Raw genomic sequence first — 18,213 nt, 5'->3', positions numbered from 1 at the left:
ACCGTGAGTTAGTACAAATCATGAGCTTCTGAGACTTAGAATTTTACAAAGCTAGTATGAAATAAATACATCATCTGTTCGAAATATACGTAAACAAATTTATAATTCTAAAGCTACCAAGAACAAGAGGCAGTTATAACCGAAACGCAGGTGCATCTTCAATGCCAGCTCCCGCCACATGCATCAACATTAACTCCAAAATCTGCAGGCAGGGTGCAAAAGTGTAGTATGAGTACAACCGACCCCATGTACTCAATAAGTAACAAACCTAATCTTAGGTTGAAAGCATTAACGAGCTAGAAAAAAAACGGTCAGAGTCCAACACCAATAGCTGAAAACAACTCGTAACTATATAACGAAAGTAGTACATGTAGTAATTCAAAAGATGTCATGCTCAACTCGTTCACTGTTACAGAAGAATACACATGCTTTTCAGTTATAACAGAAAAATCCAAAACTTTCACCGGAATTACCAGAATATGAGTATATCAAAAAAACTATTTTTTTTTCAAATATTGAACAACATATAATATATTTCATTATCAGATAGCATGAAGAACGTACATATCTATGCCTACATGTCAATATGCATCTCAAGTCATCACTTATAATATACCGTCTAGCATGAGTAATATACATCTCAATGCTTACATGTCAATGTACATGTCACGTCATGAATGTCACAATACTGTGTAGCTTCAGGAAAAATGCATCACTATGCCTACGTGCCAAGTACGCATGTTGATGTTCGGTCAAAAATACATATATTTAACCATTGTTGTCTCACATTCTAGTACTTTTAATGGTCTTTTGAGTATTAATTATATTACTTTGTGCTTAATATTATATTTTAACTGTTTAGGAATAAAGCGGTGTGAAGATAAAAACATTTGGAGCAAAATAAAATAAAATGCGAAAGAAAAAGAAAAGAAAATAAAGAAGGAAACAAAGGGGGGACACCCTTTGGGTTTTGTCCCCTCAAGTGGAAGACAAAAGAATATGATATAGAATGAAAATCAAGATACAGTAAGAAGGAATTGCAAAATCGTCACTGCTTTCTGCGCTAGGTCCAGCGCTAGGCACTGGTGTGGACGATGGGGACGGGGTACTTTTCCTAGTTTGCTTGGGATAAAGTTTTTTCGGCCCTACACGCCCCTAACTCATATAAAAGTGGTCCTAAACCTATTTTGAAGTAGAGAACATTTTTGAGAGTAACCTTTGGCCAAGGGAGAGTATAGAACCTCCGTAGATGCCGGGTTTCATCTTTTCTTCCTCCAAACCTAGCAATTCTTATGTTTCTTTGTATGATTTGTTGTTTGACTACCATGTCTATGTGTAGCTAAACTTCACGTTCTAGGGTTGTTGTTCTTTTATGACTGTTGTTATTTGAATATTGATTTTTATTTCTTATTTATCATAATGTTTATTTATTCAATCTTGCGCTTAATTATTTGATTTCTTGATCACCAATTAAACACTATCTACAAATCTAAATTTGACCTCAAAAGTGAGAATTCTAGATTGCATATTTGATTGAGTGGAGGAAGTTCTTTAACCTGGACATCGAGAAATGGATTCGCGGTTAGGATAGACATATACCTAATTGCCTTTGTTGGTTGATATACAGGAATTATAAATGCATTCTTGTTAGCTCTAATTCCATAGACATATAGGCATTAGGTTAGGTTGAATAGGCGAGTAAGAACTCAACATATTCTTTATAAGCAATATTAACCCTGTAAACCAATAAACTAGATAAATTAGTTGGTCAATTTAATTGAATACAATAGGAATGTGAGATAGCCCACAACCCTAGATCGTTTTCATCACATTGATAATATAAAACTCTGCTCTTCCTCTGTTTAAAGTTCATTAGTTTTTTTCTTATTTTAATTAGTTTAGAAATCAAATACTTCTAGGTTTAATTCTTGTTTACATAACTAGGATAGTCTAATTTATTTAATAGGTAGTCACAAGTCCTCGTGGGTGCGACATCCAACTTTTAGTCACTTTATTACTTGACGAACGCGTATATTTGCTTGTGCATTTGACCGCAACAAGTTTTTGTCGCCTTTGTCGGGGACTTAGAATTAGCTATTTTTCTAGATTAGACTTTTACTTTTATCTTTACAGGTTTTGTTTTTTTAATTTTTCTCTTAGTGTGGCCGTAGTTCTCTCAACATGACATCTGTGGATGAAATATACGGAGGTAAGGTTATTGACGAAGACGTTTGGTTGACGGAAGACTTTTATGGCCCTTCTTTTTGTGCTTGTCATGACCTGAACTCTGGGAGGTCTGAATTTGAATATGAGAGTAAGGGTTGGTATTGGGACGGATATTCACAATTAAGGTAATATAAGGAACGACAATATCTTCTAACAAAGTTCGTTAATGATTGGTTGAAGGAGAGAGTTGATCTTGCACAAGAAATTGACAAGTTTGGCTTGGCTTTGCACAGCATGGATATAGATTTGAATGCAAAGGTTGATGCGTTCAATGCCCAACAATTGAATGATGAGTTGTGTGAAGCTGAAAAAAAATGTTCTACACCAAATTGAGGAGCTAAAACGAGAATACCATTCATTAGACCATATTTCCCTTGATGGTACCAATGTTGAGAAGGGAGCTCTAGATTCATGTGAGAGAGTAGATAACACAACTTTTGCAGACTCTTGTATATGTAAATATGGGGATGTAAATAGTAGTACAATTCATGAGTAAGGGCGCATTAGACCTCATTCCATTCATTTTTCCATATTATGTTTAGATAGTAAGATAGTAATCGAGCCATCTGAGCCTATGAGGGATTCAAAGGGTAAGGATGAGAGTGCCTATATTCCTGAATTTATTGTGCCAAAAAAGCAAAAATTACATTCCTCATCTAAATGCCAAGAAGTGCAGAGTGTAAAATTTATTACTTTACTCGGTTATCTTTGTAGCCCCACCACTGGAGCATAGCCGCAAACTGGATGCCATGTTAGGGGTACAATTCATAAGTTCGAGGTGGAGGCAAAAAGTGGTTCACGTCGTGCCGCGATGTTAAATTAGGCGCTTGTTGAGAGGCAACCCAGCTTTACTGCTTTCTGTTAGTTTTGATTTTTTTTAATTGTATTATTTTTGTAGTGTTGCTTTATTTTGTAGGATTATGATAAGAGGAAGCAAAGCCATATGAAGTATGCAAAAGCAAGCCAGATGATTGGAACTAGTGTGAGGTACCCACACAAAGGTCCATCCGTGGAAGAAGTCTGAGTACCCCGTGAGTTGCTATTGCTTCGGCCTTTGGCCTCTCAGGGAGTTTCTTGTCCACCCTCGTTATTTTTTTGCTTTATTTGTGCATTGGAGACATAGCACTCTTTTAAGTGTGGGGTGAAAAATTTTCTCTAGATAATTAGTAGTAGTATGTTAGTAGTAAAAAAAACTTTAAATTCTTATTTTGAGTTTAACTTCTTTTTTTTCTTTTTGTAGTAGTGTAGTATTTTAGGTGATTAATTTTAAAATAAAATAAAAATGAAAGAAATTGAAATATATTGGACTTTTCCTGACGATGGATCTCCTAGACAATTTTCTTGAGCGATTAAAGTCTAAACAAAAAAAATAGAAAAACACAAAAAAAATATGTCTTTTATTTTTCTTTTGGTAGTAATAATCCCCCGTGGTTTTTATTTGTGCCTCGGTTCTTTTTCATGGGATGTAGTTTGAACCGGGTAGTAGTTTTTTTTATTCTTAGAGTAGGTTAGACTTTAGGGAATAAATGGAATAAAGATGAGATTCCTAAGCGCCCTTGACTTGTTTCATACTAGCATATTTATGCTTTAGCATGTGTAGAATCTTTCCCATGTGTTGAAGTCGTTCATGTTGCCTTGTGTATTTGGATTGCATGTCATGTGGCGCTTATGTCTCACTTTCTTGACTTGTGTTCACTTTGTGCTTTGTGCTTAATATCTCGTGGCATTGTGAATACTTGCGTTTGTTGAGAGTCGGAATGGGACAGTCCTTAGTGAGTCATGTGCCATGTGTGGTGAGCTCTTTGTGTAGTCCATGTTTTTGTGATTGAGTCTATGCCATGTGTGGTGAGCTCTTTGTGTAGTCCATGTTTTTGTGATTGAGTCTAGAACTTGCCCGGTATATGAGTTGAAGCAAAATTTTAGGTAATAATCGGTTTGAAAAATAATTTTAGGCTTTCTTTGATCTTTTTGAGCTTAATTGCTTACCATACATAAAAATTATCCTTAGTTAACCCCTTTGATCCTATAGATTTTATTTGGCACCCACATTACAAGCCTATACCTTTTTTGTTCTTCATTGATATTGTTTTGATCCTTTTACCTCTTAAACCACTTTAATTGTAAAATGAACACTAAAAGAAGTAAGAAGGGACTAAGTGTGGGGTGTTGATAGCGGGGTATAAATTAATGTAGTGCTTAAAGAAAGAGGGAACATTATTGGGGGTGATTATAGTTGTGAAATTAAAGTGTATTGAGGAATTTGCGCTTAAGTTATCATGTGATGTGCTAAAGTACTTAGGAGGTTGAGTCACTATTCCTAAATATATCCTACCCATCCCTTAGCCCACATTACAACCATATAAAGTCCTAATTGATTGTAGATCGAGCGAGCATATATTAGTGGAGATTTTAATTATGGGCAAGCCTATGGTACCAATTGTACGCATGTGACTTCTTTTGTGAGAGTGAGCAATTTCTCTGATATATGTGAGCTCCTTCAATTATATTTGATCATGAGATTCGAATGTGTGGATTTAACTTACTCTCTTGTTCTTGTTGTGAGGGCACATGGTTTCACACAGGATAGGTAATGTTATTAGACTTCTCTAGGATGTTGGGTGTTCAAGCCATGAGTGCATTATGATATTGAGTCGATTTTTGAGGCTAGGATTGTTGTGAGCATGTTGTCTTTGTTGTGAATATTTTTTAAGAATGGCATAAGTAAAGGGAAGTGTGAGTGAATGCATATTCTAAGCTTAAATGTTGCATGTTATCGACCATAGTCATTGGTGTAGTGTGCTTCAAATATGTTAAGCGCTCAAAGATAGAGTAAATTGTTGGTTGACTCGAGGACGAGCAATGTTTAAGTGTGGGGTTATGGTGTTCGGTCAAAAATACATATATTTAACCATTGTTTCCACACATTCTAGTAATTTTAATCGTCTTTTTGTTATTAATTATATTACTTTGTGCTTAATATTATATTTTAACTGAGTAGGAATAAAGTGGTGTGAAGATGAAAATATTTGGAGCAAAATTAAATAAAACACGGAAGAAAAAGAAAAGAAAATAAAGAAGGAGACAAAGGGGGGACACCCTTTGGGTTTTGTCCCCCCAAGTGGAAGACAAAAGAATAAGATATAGAATGCAAATCAACGCGCAGCAAGAAGGAATTGCAAAATAGTCACTACTTTCAGTGCTAGGCGCTTGTCTGGATGCTGGGGACGAGGTAATTTTCCTAGTTTGCTCAGGATAAGGTTATTTCCGCCCTACACGCCCCTAACTCATATAAAAGAGGTCCGAAACCTATTTTGAAGCAGAGAACGATTTTGAGAGTAACTTTTGACCAAGGGTGAGCATAGAACCGCCGTAGAGGCCGGGTTTCATCTTTTCTTCCCCCAAACTTAGTAATGTTTATGTTTCTTTGTATAATTTATTTTTTGACTACCATGTCTATGTGGAGCTAAACCTCACGTTATAGGGTTGTGGTTCTTTCATGGCTGTTGTTATTTGAATATTGATTTTGCTTTCTTATTTATCATAATGGTTTATTTATTCAATCTTGCACTAAAATATTTGATTGCTTGATCACCAATTAAATACTATCTACGAATCTAGAATTGACCTTGAAAGTTAGAATTCTAGATTGCATATAGGATTGAGTAGAGAAAGTTCTTGAACCTGGGCATCGGGGAATGGATTCGCGGTTAGAATAGACATATACCTAATTGCCTTGCTTGGTTGATTTACAGGAATTATAAATGCGTTCTTGTTAGTTCTAATTCCATAGACAAATGAATGATTTCACGGTGATAATCTCAGATACTCATACTCTTAGAGTACTCAATCTGCCTGTCTCAAACTCCCACTCATCACACAAAATTACTCAGCATTGTACGGTACATGCGCTCACTCCTAGTATGTCAGACTCCGGAGTGGAGGATCCACTCCAAGCACTAATCAAAGCCAATAAGGCATGCTGCGGCATGCAGCCCGATCCCATAATAATAATAAAGCCAATAAGGCATGTTGCAGCGTGCAACCGGATCCCATAATAATAATAAATCTAATAAGGCCTGTTGCGGCATGCAGTCCGATCCCATAATAATAATAATAATAGTAATAAATCCACTATGGCCTCCTATGGCGTGTAGCCGATCCTATAATAACACTCACAACACGGCTTAAAGGCCCACCTCAGTTATCAATCTTTCAAGCCGTAAAGGCACATAATCTCGTACCACTCAGCCCAAACAATGATAACATATGATGTAACAATAAATGATAAACAGAGATTGACATTTGATATGCAAATGAAGAATCATGACTGAGTATATAATTATAGTTAGAGCAGATAACTCAAAACAATAGAAATAGCCTCATTAGGTCTCAACCGAATAAGCATATAGCCTAAACATGATTTCTAACAAGATTCACAGCTCACATAATCAAATAAGTAGGGAAAACATGGATGTAACAAGATGTAACAACAAAACAAGTCCGGTCACAGTATAATAGTCAACTAGAATCATGATTTTCCCCGGCGCACACCCAAATGCTCGTCACCTAGAATGTGCGTCACCTCAATGCATCTCGTATAAAATAGTCCCCAGTGTTAAATATCCACAAATCTAAGTTTTCATATGTTACTTACCTCGAACAAGCCAAATCCAATACCGAGCAAGCCAAAAAATACCCTGGAAATTCCATCCTGCACGTATCGACCTCCAAACAGCTCGAAACTAGCAAAAAGCAACTCAAAAACATCAAATAATTCCAAAAGAAACAAACCCAATCGATAAAGGTTGAATATTTAATCAAAAGCTCAAAGTCAACCGAAAGGTCAAACCCAGGCCCGCACCTCGGAACCTGACAAAACTCATATAATCCGAAAATCCATTCAATTACCAGTCCAACCATACTAATTTCACTCAAATCCGACTCCGAATCGATATTCAAAACTCAAAAATTCACTTTAGAAATGTTTAGACAAAACCCCCCCAATTTCTCTTCTGAAATCATTAATCAAATGCCAAAAACGATGATGGAATCATGGAATATAACCAAAACCGAGTAGAATATTCGTACCCCATTCCATGTGGTTAAATCACCTCCAAGATCATTCAAATCCAAGCTCCATAGCTCGAAATATGATAAAATGACTCAAAGTCCAAAAATAGACTACTTATATGCACTGCCCAAGTGATCCCTTAGCGAACACGGAACAATCCTCGTGCTCACGATGAATAAAATTACACTGCCTCAATAATACCCTACGCGTTCGTGGCAATGACCTTGCAAACCCGATGCACAATAGATCTAAGCCTTCGCGAACGTGGCGACTACTTCGCAAACGCGAAGACATTTCCTCCAGCTCCCAGCTTCTCAACTCAACTCTACGCGAACGCGAGCTGACGGACGCGAACATGATGCTCAAGCCTCACAAAGGTACGGGAACGCGATTACTCAGACGCGATTGCGATGAAGGAAATACCCAGCTCCAATACACACTACGCGATCGCGACCCAATCTTCGAGATCACAAAAAAGGTCTGAAACACCAGAAATCAGCAGTGCCAAAGAACATGGAAATGATCTGAAACACGTCCGAAACTAACCCGAGTCCCTCGGGACCCCATCCAAACATACCAACAAGTCCCATAACATAACACAGACTTACTCAAGGCCTCAAATAATGCATAACAACATTAAAATCACGAATTGCACCTCAAATCGAACTTAATAAACTTTTGAACTTTTCACTTCTAAAACTCGTGCCGAATCATATCAAATCCACTCGTAATAACCTCAAACATTGCACACAAGTCCCAAATGATATAACAAAGTTATTCCAATCCTTGTAACCTCAATCCAAACCAGATATGATCAAATTCAACTCCCGGTCAAACTTATGAACATTCCAAACCTTCATATTGCCAACTTTCGCTAATTAGTGTCGAAACCTTCTAGAAACATCCAAATGCAAATCTGGGTATACGTCCAAGTCAAAAATCACCAATCAGACCTAATGGAACAATCAAAACTCTGATCTGAGGTCAAATACACAAAAGTTAAACTTGGTCAACTCTTCCAACTTAAAGTTTCTAGTTGAGAATCATTCTTCCAGATTAATCCCGAAACACCTATTTGATTCATTCTTGTGCGAATTGGTTGACTTCAAAAACTAAATTGTTGACTTTCTATTCTCTTACAGAAGGTGAGGACACACACTGCTGGATCCGACGATAAGACACATGCGCCCCTTACTAGAGTCGTGAGAGGTCGGGGTTGGGTAAGAGGCAGAGAATGGTCACATGGTGCAGCTAGAGCACCTGCCCGAGCTGCGACAGAGGAGCCACTAGTAGCTCTAATTGGGGGAGAAGGTACCTGAGGTTCTTGTTGCCACCCATGCACTTCAAGAGACCCTCGCACAGTCCTTTAGCATGTTCGGTACCTTAGCTCAGGTGGGGTTGATTCCACTTGCACCAATCACATCTCAGGCTGGGGGAGGAGCTCAGACCTCTACGGCATGTACTCCAGAGCAGTAGGTCCATGTTGATCATGTCCTAGAGGTTATACCAGTACAACCTATTATCCCAGCTCAGCCCGAGGTTAGGTGATTGTAGGCTATAATCTCGTGTTTTAGTAGCTTATTGCACTTTACTTGTTTACTTGTACTTTACTTGTGTTGAGCTTTAATTCATAGTATTTTTCAATTATTGCATATTTTATGCCTTGTAGGAATGATTCCGAGTTATGTAGATGTTGTGGAAACTAAATCAAATAATTGGAGCCTTGAAGTTTGAGCAAAAGCCCAATAAATTAAGTCAGGATCGTGTTCAGGGGTCGAGGATTACTTATGGACTTCAAAAATCAAGGAAGAAGCAATACTCTGAGGAAATGCACTAATGCGATGCACCATGCATAGTACTGTGCTGTAAGGCCCCGTAAAATATTTTCCTAAAAATCGGGGTTTCGTGATGCCGGGATAGGCGTAGAGATTAAAGGAAAATATTTTTGCAGAAATAGGCATTTTTGCGGCCCATTATGCGGCCGCATAATCACTCTGCGGGCCACAAAATGGCCACAGAGTGAAGCAGCTACTTGGGCCAATTTGATATCAATTACGCGGCCAATTATGCGACCGTGTAACCATTTCGCGGGCTGCACTTTGATCGCATAATCAGCCTTGGACTTTTGCAGAGGGAGGTTCTGTGGCACATTATGTGACCGCAGAACAAGTTTGCGGGCTGCATAACTACCCAGACCCAGGAAATGTTTTTCCAGTTTTTGGCAACAGATTATCCGGCCGATATGCGGACCGTATATCCATTCTACGGTCACATATGCGACCGCATACCCTGTTCCGGAGCTTCATTTTTGGGGTTTTTAAACCCGACCCTATTTCGTTAAAACACATGCCATAGTCAATTGTTGAGCATATTCCTGATATTCTTAGAGTTAGAAAGAGTTCTTAGAGTGGGGGAGTAAACTTTAACCTATTATCAATCAATTCTTGCTCGATTATTGAGGATTAACAAAGAAGTCTTCATCCTAGAGCTAAGAATCTATGCCCTAGCTCTTAATTTCGAAAATCCACTAAAAGGGGAGTAATTAGAAAGACAATTCTTGGGTGTAGTGGTTATTATCTTCCATGCATGTGTTATCAAAGAATGTGGGAAGGTTGGGAGCTAATAATGGTAGAGAATGGGTTGGGGAATGATGGAATCTTACACAAAAGGGCCTTAAAACATTAATGCATACCTAGTGTTTGATAATGTGCTCAAATGAGCTAGAATCACGATCATTTTCCTAATTTTGGTTCAACTTGTTATATTTCTAAAATAGATTGAAGTTGCTAAGAATTCCGGAACGTTTTAAAAGTTTAAAGGAAGCTCAATTGAGGTATGTTGGCTAAACCCCCTTCTTCTTAGAATCGAATCCCACGGTGTTCACGTAACTGGTGTAAGTCCCAAATTGATCATTATATAATTGGCTATTCCTAATGTGTTTGTGTTGAAGGATGAATGTTCAATATTTATTTTAAATGCTTCATCATGTCATCTTTCCATTTGAGGATGTGTTCAAAATATGGAATATGTGTTAGAAATGTTAAGACTTCTTGTCAAGATCGGATAAAGGTTGTTATGCCGAATTGTATGAAAAGCCTCTATATCCCTAAGATTCCCAACTTGCTCATATGTGAATTTAATGTCTTGAATGGGAAGCCTTATTGTTGATAATAATGATAATGATGTTTGAATGTGGAAAGGGGAATCGGAATTATGAAATACGGCCAAGTGCCAAGAATGATTTTATAATTATGGCCATTAGTGCCAATGAGTTGAAAGGATGTGAAAGAAGTATGACGTGAGATAATTGACTAAAAAAGGTATTGTCTAGGGTGGGACGGCTAGCCGATCGGGCCGTGATCGGACGCCATACTGCACACATGGTAGTAACTGTGTTTGAAATTATAATGAGATTGTGGTTATGGTTGATGTCTCAAATGAGACGACCTAGCCGATCGGGTCGAGATCGGACTCCATGTAAGAATACAGAGGTATTGTGAATTATGGTATATCGACTCTAAATATCACCCAACCTAATAACATGGAAATTGACTTGAGAACTTATGTGATCCTTACTTGATGTTTTAGTATTCTTTGAAGCTCTTATTGAACTCATGATTGTTTCCCTGTTGTATTATTATTCATTTTATTGAGATGGTGTTTAGTTTTACATACTAGTACTATTCGACAGTACTAACGTCCCTTTTGACGGGGGTGCTGCATCTTTAAATGGATGCAGGTGGTTCCATAGCAGTCAGTGTTGATCAGCAATAGTGGTACATCCTCTTCCCAACAGACTTGGTAAGCCCCACTTCATCCCGGGGTCATGTATTGTATCTTTTGTTCATATTATTATAACGTTTTGAGGTATAGCCGGGGCATTGATGCCGGCACTATCATCACACTCTTTTGTATCTTTTAGATTATGTTGTGTTTTGATCTCTTGTTCCACTCGAATCATAAGAATGTGTATATCATGAGACTTAAAAATGATGTAACCAATGAGACGATTTAGTATTGTATATATATAAGCTTCCTATTGTCTAATTAATGAAATTGTGTCTTCTTTTGATCATGGGTGAGTTGGCTAGAAAGTATCTAATAGGCTTGCTCAACCGGGTTCGCTCGGTTGAGCACCGGTCTTGCTCCCCGAAGTTGGGGCATGACAAACTTGGTATCAGAGCCTAAGGTTTTAAAGTGTCCTAGGATGTCTGGGAGCCGTGTCTAGTAGAGTCCTCCTTATCGGTGTGTTGTCGACCACATCTATAAGTTGGAGGCTACTTGGACATTTAGGAATAATACCCTTCTTTGATATTCTGGATCGTGCGATAAAACTGATTGTGAAACTGTTCCTCCTCTAATTCGCGCATTCCTTTAACTTTCAGTACATGGAACTTAAGAAGAGGGCAAGAACTGGCCAAGGAGCCAACGTCACCTCAAGAGTGGCAGTTGACCCTTTATTTGATAATGCGGGTGAATAACCGAGGGGTGAGGATAATCCCCCGACTGCTACACTGCCTGATTCCACTACACCTGACCATGCCACACCAGTTCCTGCACCTACTTAGGGTGCAACGATTCCTCTAAATGATATTCTGGTTCAACCTCCAGCCCCAGCTTCCGATTCTGGTATTTCCGACGGATATCTTAGGGGAGCTATCCAGATGCTGACACAGATAGTGGCTTCTCAATCCCAGAGATCGAATGTTGCACCCACTTCTTCTAGCCAACAAGGGGATTCTAGTGGTTTTAGGGTGAACAGGTTTCTTCAATTGTATCCTCCGGTGTTCACGGGTGCTAATCCCGAGGAGGACCCACAGGACTTCATTGATGAGATGGAGGGAGTAAAGTTGGCTGCCTACCGCCTGAAATGGGTGGCCTATTCTTGGTTTGAGCCGTGTGAGGAGGGGAGCCTCCAACGAGGTGGAGTGAGTTTTCTAACGCTTTCATGGACCATTTCTTACCTGCCGAGACTAGGGCAGCCCGTACTTCAGAGTTTGGGAACCTTAAACAAGGTAGTAAGAGTGTGTGGGCGTATCACATGGAGTTCACGCGTTTGTCTCAATATGCCATTCTCATGTTGCCTACTATGGAGTCTAGAGTGCGCCGGTTTATGCAGGACCTTAGCCCCTTGGTTATCAATGAGGCCGCTACAGCTGCCTTGAATTCAGATATGAACTATGGGAAGATGGTAGCATTTTCTCAAGCTACAGAGAACCGTAAGTTGAAGAACAGAATGGAGCGAGGGGATACCAGCAAGGCTTGGTCCGCGGGCAACTTTGGGGAGTAATTTGGTAGGGGAAGATCAGCTTTTAGGGGAGGGTCATCAGGGCCATCCTAGTCTTTTACTCAGTCTTCAGCCAGTGCACCACCAGCAGGGCCCAGTCAGCAGCAGAAGAGTCGTTTCAGGCCCAATCAAGGTAGTAGAGGACCCCACCAGCAGGGCTGATCAGGAGGGAGATTCCAAGAGTAGCGGAGGCCTCCATGCCCTAGGTGTGGGAAGATGCACTCGGAGATCTGCTACATGGACGTACCCATATGTTACGGGTGCAGATTGAGGAGTCATATTCAGAGGGAGTGTCGTTCATCCCGCCAGGGTTCGGGCAGGGGCACAACACCCCCCTCCAGCTCGAGGCACTCCAGCACCAGCAGGATGTGGTGCAGCTAGGGGTGGTGTTTCTATGCTTTGAGTGGTCGCCAGTGTGCAGAGGCTTCTCCAGATGTTGTCACATGTATACTGGATGTCCAATCTCATGATGTATATGCTCTTATTGATCCCGGTTCCACTTTATCCTATGTTACCCCTTATGTTGTTATGGAATTTGGGATAGAACCGGAACAACTTCCTGAGCTGTTCTATGTATCTACTCTGGTTGGCAAGTCTATTGTGGCCGCATGGGTTTATAGGGGTTGTGTTGTCACGGTACGTGGTCAGGACATCGTGGCCAATCTCATTGAATTGGGGATGGTCGATTTTGATGTAATTGTGGGAATGGATTGGGTTTATTCATGCTTTGCCAAGCTCGATTGCCGAACTAGAACTGTGAGGTTTGACTTTCCAAATGAGCCAGTTGTTGAATGGAAGGGGGATAATGTGATGCCAAAAGGTAGGTTTATTTCTTACCTTAAGGCCACGAATATGATTAATAAGGGGTGTATATATCATTTGGTCCGGGTTACGGACACCGATGCTGAGGTACCTACACTCGAGTCTGTGCCAGTGGTGAATGAATTTCCAGAGGTCTTTCCTGATGAGCTCCCTAGGATTCCGCCAGAAAGGGAGATTGATTTTGGGATTGATGTGATGCCAGGCACACAGCCTATATCTATTCCGAAATACAGGATGGCACCAGCAGAATTGAAGGAGCTAAAGGAACAATTGAAGGATTTGTTAGAGAAGGGTTTCATCCCACCGAGTGTGTCACCGTGGGGCACACTAGTTCTCTTTGTGAGGAAGAAAGTGGATCACTGAGGATGTGTATTGACTACCGGCAGCTCAACAAAGGCATAATCAAAAACAAGTACCCATTACCAAGAATAAATGATTTGTTTGATCAGTTACAGGGTGCTAGGTACTTCTACAAAAATTGATTTACGGTCCGGGTACCACTAATTGAAGATCAGGGAGCAGGATATTCCGAAAATAGCTTTCAGGACCCGGTATGGGCATTTTGAATTTTTGGTAATGTCTTTTGGGCTAACAAATAACCTAGCAGCTTTCATGGATCTTATGAATCGGGTTTTCAAGCCTTTTCTCGATTCCTTTGTGATAGTGTTCATTGACGATATTCTTGTGTATTCACGAGGTCGAGAGGACCATCCTGATCATCTTAGGGCAGTTTTGCAGGCTCTTCATCAGCACCAATTGTACACGAAATTTTAAAAATATGAATTTTGGCTCGAATCGGTCACATTCTTGGGTCTTGTTGTCTCTAGAGAAGGAGTTAAAGTTGATCCTCAAAAGATTACAGCAGTGATGAATTGACCTAGACCTACGACGCCAACTGAGATTCGCAGTTTCTTGGGCTTAGCAGGATATTACAGGAAGTTTGTGGAGGGGTTCTCTACTCTTCCCTCTCTGTTGACTAAATTTACTCAAAAAGCGGTTAAGTTCCAATGGTCTGATGCTTGTGAAAGGAGCTTCCAGGAGTTGAAATCAAGATTGACTACGGCGCCGGTGCGAAAGGAGCTTCCAGGGTATTACAGGAAGTTTGTGGAGCGGTTGAAGACTACTCAGAGTCGTCAAAAATCCTATTCAGATGTTCGTCGCAGAGACTTAGAGTTCAAAGAAGATAATTGGGTATTCTTGAAGGTTTCCTCCATGAAGGGTATAATGAGATTTGGAAGGAAAGGGAAATTGAGTCTGAGGTATGTTGGTCCGTACAAAATCATTCAGAGGCTTGGTCAGGTGGCGTATAAGCTTGAGCTACCACCCGAGATGTCATTAGTGCACCCGGTATTCCATGTGCCTATGTTGAAGAAGGTAGTTGGAGATCCGTCAGCTATTATGCCGGTTGAGACCATTGAAGTTAATGAAGAAATGTCATATGAAGAAATTCCAATTTCTATTATTGATCGGCAAGTCCGAAAGTCGAGAAATAATGAAATTGCATCCGTGAAAGTGCTATGGTGAAACCAACAGGTTGAAGAGGCTACTTGGGAAGTCGATGAAAAAATGAAGAAGAAGTTCCTTATTTGTTTGAATAGCCATGTATTTATAAAGTTGTGTTCTATGAAAACTCTAAGGGTTACCCTTTACGAATTATGTATCTTTTGTACAGTTGATGTTAAGGGTGCTCTGTTTCTGGTAATATATTGCTCATGAGGCCACAATTGGCGTTGTTAATATATTATATTGCGTCATTGGATAATATAGGACTCTCTGGCAGGTGGATAGGCCCAGTTACAAGGGAAACTCTGGCGAAATTTTTGGAAATTTAGGGAGTTAGTCAAATTTGGGGCTACTGGTGTGTGGTATGAAACCTGAGTTGCATAAGATGCTAATAGTAAACCTTGACCTTCATTCGAGGACGAATGATCTTAAGTAGGGGAGGATGTAAGGTCCCGTAAAAAATTTTCCTAAAGATCGGGGTTCCGTGATGCTGGGGTAGACTTGGAGGTTAAAGGAAAATATTTTGCAGAAATAGGCATTTTTGCGGCCCATTATCTGGCCGCATATTCACTCTGCAGGCCGTAGAGTGGCCGCAAAGTGAAGCATCTACTTGGGCCATTTTGATGTCAATTACGCGGCCAATTATGCGACCGCATAACCATTTCGCGGGCCACACTTTGATCGTATAATCAACCTTGGACTTTTGCGGAGGGAGGTTATGCGGCGCATTATGCGGCCATAGAACAGGTCTGTGGGCCGCATAACTACCGCAGACCCAGGCAGATTATTTTTAATTTTTGGCACCAGATTATGCGGCCGATATGCGGACCATATATCCATTATGCGGCAGCATATGCGACCGCATACCCTGTTCCGGAGCTTCATTTTTGGGGTTTATAAACCCGATCCTATTTTGTTAAAAGACATGTCATAGTTCATTTTTGAGCATATTCCTTGTATTCTTAGAGTGAGAAAGAGTTCTTAGAGTGGGGGAGTAACCTTCAACCTATTATCCATCAATTCTTGCTCAATTATTGAGGATTAACAAAGAAGTCTTCATCCTAAAGGTAAGAATCTATGCCCTAGCTCTTAATTTTAAAAATCCACTAAAATGGGAGTAATTAGAAAGACAATTCTTGGGTGTATGGGTTGTTATCTTGCATGCATGTGTTATCAAAGAATGTGGGAAGGTTGAGAGCTAATAATGGTAGAGAATGGGTTGGGGAATGATGGAATCTTACACAAAAGGGCCTTAAAAACATTAATGCACACCTAGTGTTTGATAATGTGCTCAAATGAGCTAGAATCATGATAATCTTCCTAATATTAGTTCAACTTGTTATATTTCTAAAATAGATTGAAGTTGCTAAGAATTCCGGAACGCTTTAAATGTTTAAAGGAAGCTCAATTGAGGTATGTTGGCTAAACCACCTTCTTCTTAGAATCGAATCCCACGGTGTTCACGTAACTGGTGTAAGTCCCAAATTGATCATTATAGAATTGGCTATTCCTAATGGGTTTGTTTTGAAGAATGTATGTTTAATATTTATTCTAAATGGTTCATCATGTCATCTTGCCATTTGAGGATGTGTTCAAAATGTGGAATATGTGTTAGAAATATTAAGACTCCATGTCAAGATCAGATAAAGGTTGTTATGCCAAATTGAATGAAAAGACTCCATGTGCCTAAGATTCCCAAATTACTCATACGTGAATTTAATGTCTTGAATGGGAAGCCTTAATGTTGTTGATAATGATAATGATGTTTGAATGTGGAAAGGGGAACTAGAATTATTAAATACGGCCAACTGCCAAGAATGATTTTGTAATTATGGCCACTAGTGCCAATGAATTGAAAAGATGTGAAAGAAGTATGACGTGAGATGATTGACTGAAAAAGTTAATGTCTCGGGTGGGACGGCCTAGCCGATCGGGCCGTGATAGGATGCCATACCGCACACATGGTGGTAACTGTGCTGGAAATTATAATGAGATTGTGATTATGGTTGATGTCTCAAATGAGACGACCTAGCTGATCGGGTCAAGATCGGACTCCGTGTAAGAATACAGAGGTATTGTGAATTATGGTATATCGTCTCTAAAGATCACCAACCTAATGACATGGAAATTGACTTGAGAACTTATGTGATCCTTACTTGATGTTTTAGTATTGTTTGAAGCTCTTATTGAACTCATGACTATTTCCCCCGTGTATTATTATTCACTCTATTGAGATGGTATTTAGTTTTACATACCAGTACTATTCGACAGTACTAACGTCATTTTTGCCGGGGACGCTGCATCTTTAAATTGGTGCAGGTGGTTCCATAGCAGGCAGTGTTGATCAGCGATAGTGGTACATCCTTTTCCCCACAGACTTGGTGAGTACCACTTCATCCCGGGGTCATGTAGTGTATCTTTTGTTCATATTATTATCACGTTTTGAGGTATAGGCGGGGCCTTGTTGCCGGCACTATCATAACACTCTTTTGTATCTTTTAGAGGCTCCGTAGAGACTATGTAGGTTGTACATGGGTGCTAGAAAAGTCAAACATATTATGTTGTGTTTTGATCTCTTGTTCCACTCAAATCATAAGAATGTGTGTATCTAGAAACTTAAAACTGATGTAACCAATGAGACGATTTAGTATTGTATATATATGATCTTCCTACTGTCTAATTAATGAAATCATGTCTTCTTTTGATCATGGGTTAGTTTGGTAGAAAGTATCTAACAGGCTTGCTCGACCGGGTTCACTAGGTTGAGCGCCGGTCGCGCTCCCCGAGGTTGGGCCATGACATGTGCGACGCAACAGTGTAAATGTGTGTCAAAAATTTGAGACATTTTGAAACGTGTAATTTTTGGGTCTGACAGAAAAATACACTAATGCTAGGCATAGTGCGAGGCATAGTGCGTAGTATCAGTACAAAATTTTGTCAGACAATCTCAGTTTAGAGAGTTTACGACCGAGAAAATTACAGTAATGCTATGCACTCAGCGTAGCATAGTGCGACGCGTGAAAAGCAATAAGTTTGCAAGTTTTCCTATTTCAGCTAGGAAAGGGTGATTTTGTTTGGGCTCGACCCTACTTGGTATAAATACATGGAAAAACGTTATTTTCTGGACATCTGCCATACTTTAGACCTAAGGAAGACAAGGAGGAGTTGAAGGAGCAAAAGCACAAGGATTTCATCATTCCTTCCTTACTCAAGACCCGAGTTTGGTTTGAATTTATGTTTTCCTATACTTTTATTATATTTGTGATGAATTACTCCATATCTATGGAGTAGTTCTCTTTAGTGT

General features: G+C 39.7%; 1 protein-coding gene across 1 annotated transcript; it reads left to right on the top strand.

Moving 5' to 3' along the window:
• Window positions 1-12,338: 12,338 nt before the first annotated feature.
• On the top strand, window positions 12,339-13,769 carry LOC138897425 (uncharacterized). The gene is made up of 3 exons (XM_070183394.1): window positions 12,339-12,516; window positions 13,006-13,345; window positions 13,562-13,769. Exons 1-3 carry the CDS (start codon window positions 12,339-12,341, stop codon window positions 13,767-13,769), a joined length of 726 nt encoding a protein of 241 aa, XP_070039495.1.
• The last annotated feature ends 4,444 nt before the right edge of the window (window positions 13,770-18,213 follow it).

The sequence above is a fragment of the Nicotiana tomentosiformis genome, chromosome 8, assembly GCF_000390325.3.
Source record: "Nicotiana tomentosiformis chromosome 8, ASM39032v3, whole genome shotgun sequence".
Taxonomy (NCBI): Eukaryota; Viridiplantae; Streptophyta; class Magnoliopsida; order Solanales; family Solanaceae; genus Nicotiana; species Nicotiana tomentosiformis.
The sequence above is the reverse complement of the archived record's forward strand: the minus strand, read 5'-3'. Positions and strand labels throughout refer to the sequence as shown.

What these genes read in the sequence shown, in the direction of transcription:
- LOC138897425 (XM_070183394.1), top strand. Translation starts at nt 12,339, where the DNA reads ATGGAGTTCACGCGTTTGTCTCAATATGCCATTCTCATGTTGCCTACT. An exon ending in TTCTCAAGCTACAGAGAACC is followed by an intron (nt 12,517 to 13,005) that starts GTAAGTTGAAGA and finishes GCCAGTGTGCAG; the next exon opens with AGGCTTCTCCAGATGTTGTC. An exon ending in TGCCGAACTAGAACTGTGAG is followed by an intron (nt 13,346 to 13,561) that starts GTTTGACTTTCC and finishes TGAGCTCCCTAG; the next exon opens with GATTCCGCCAGAAAGGGAGA.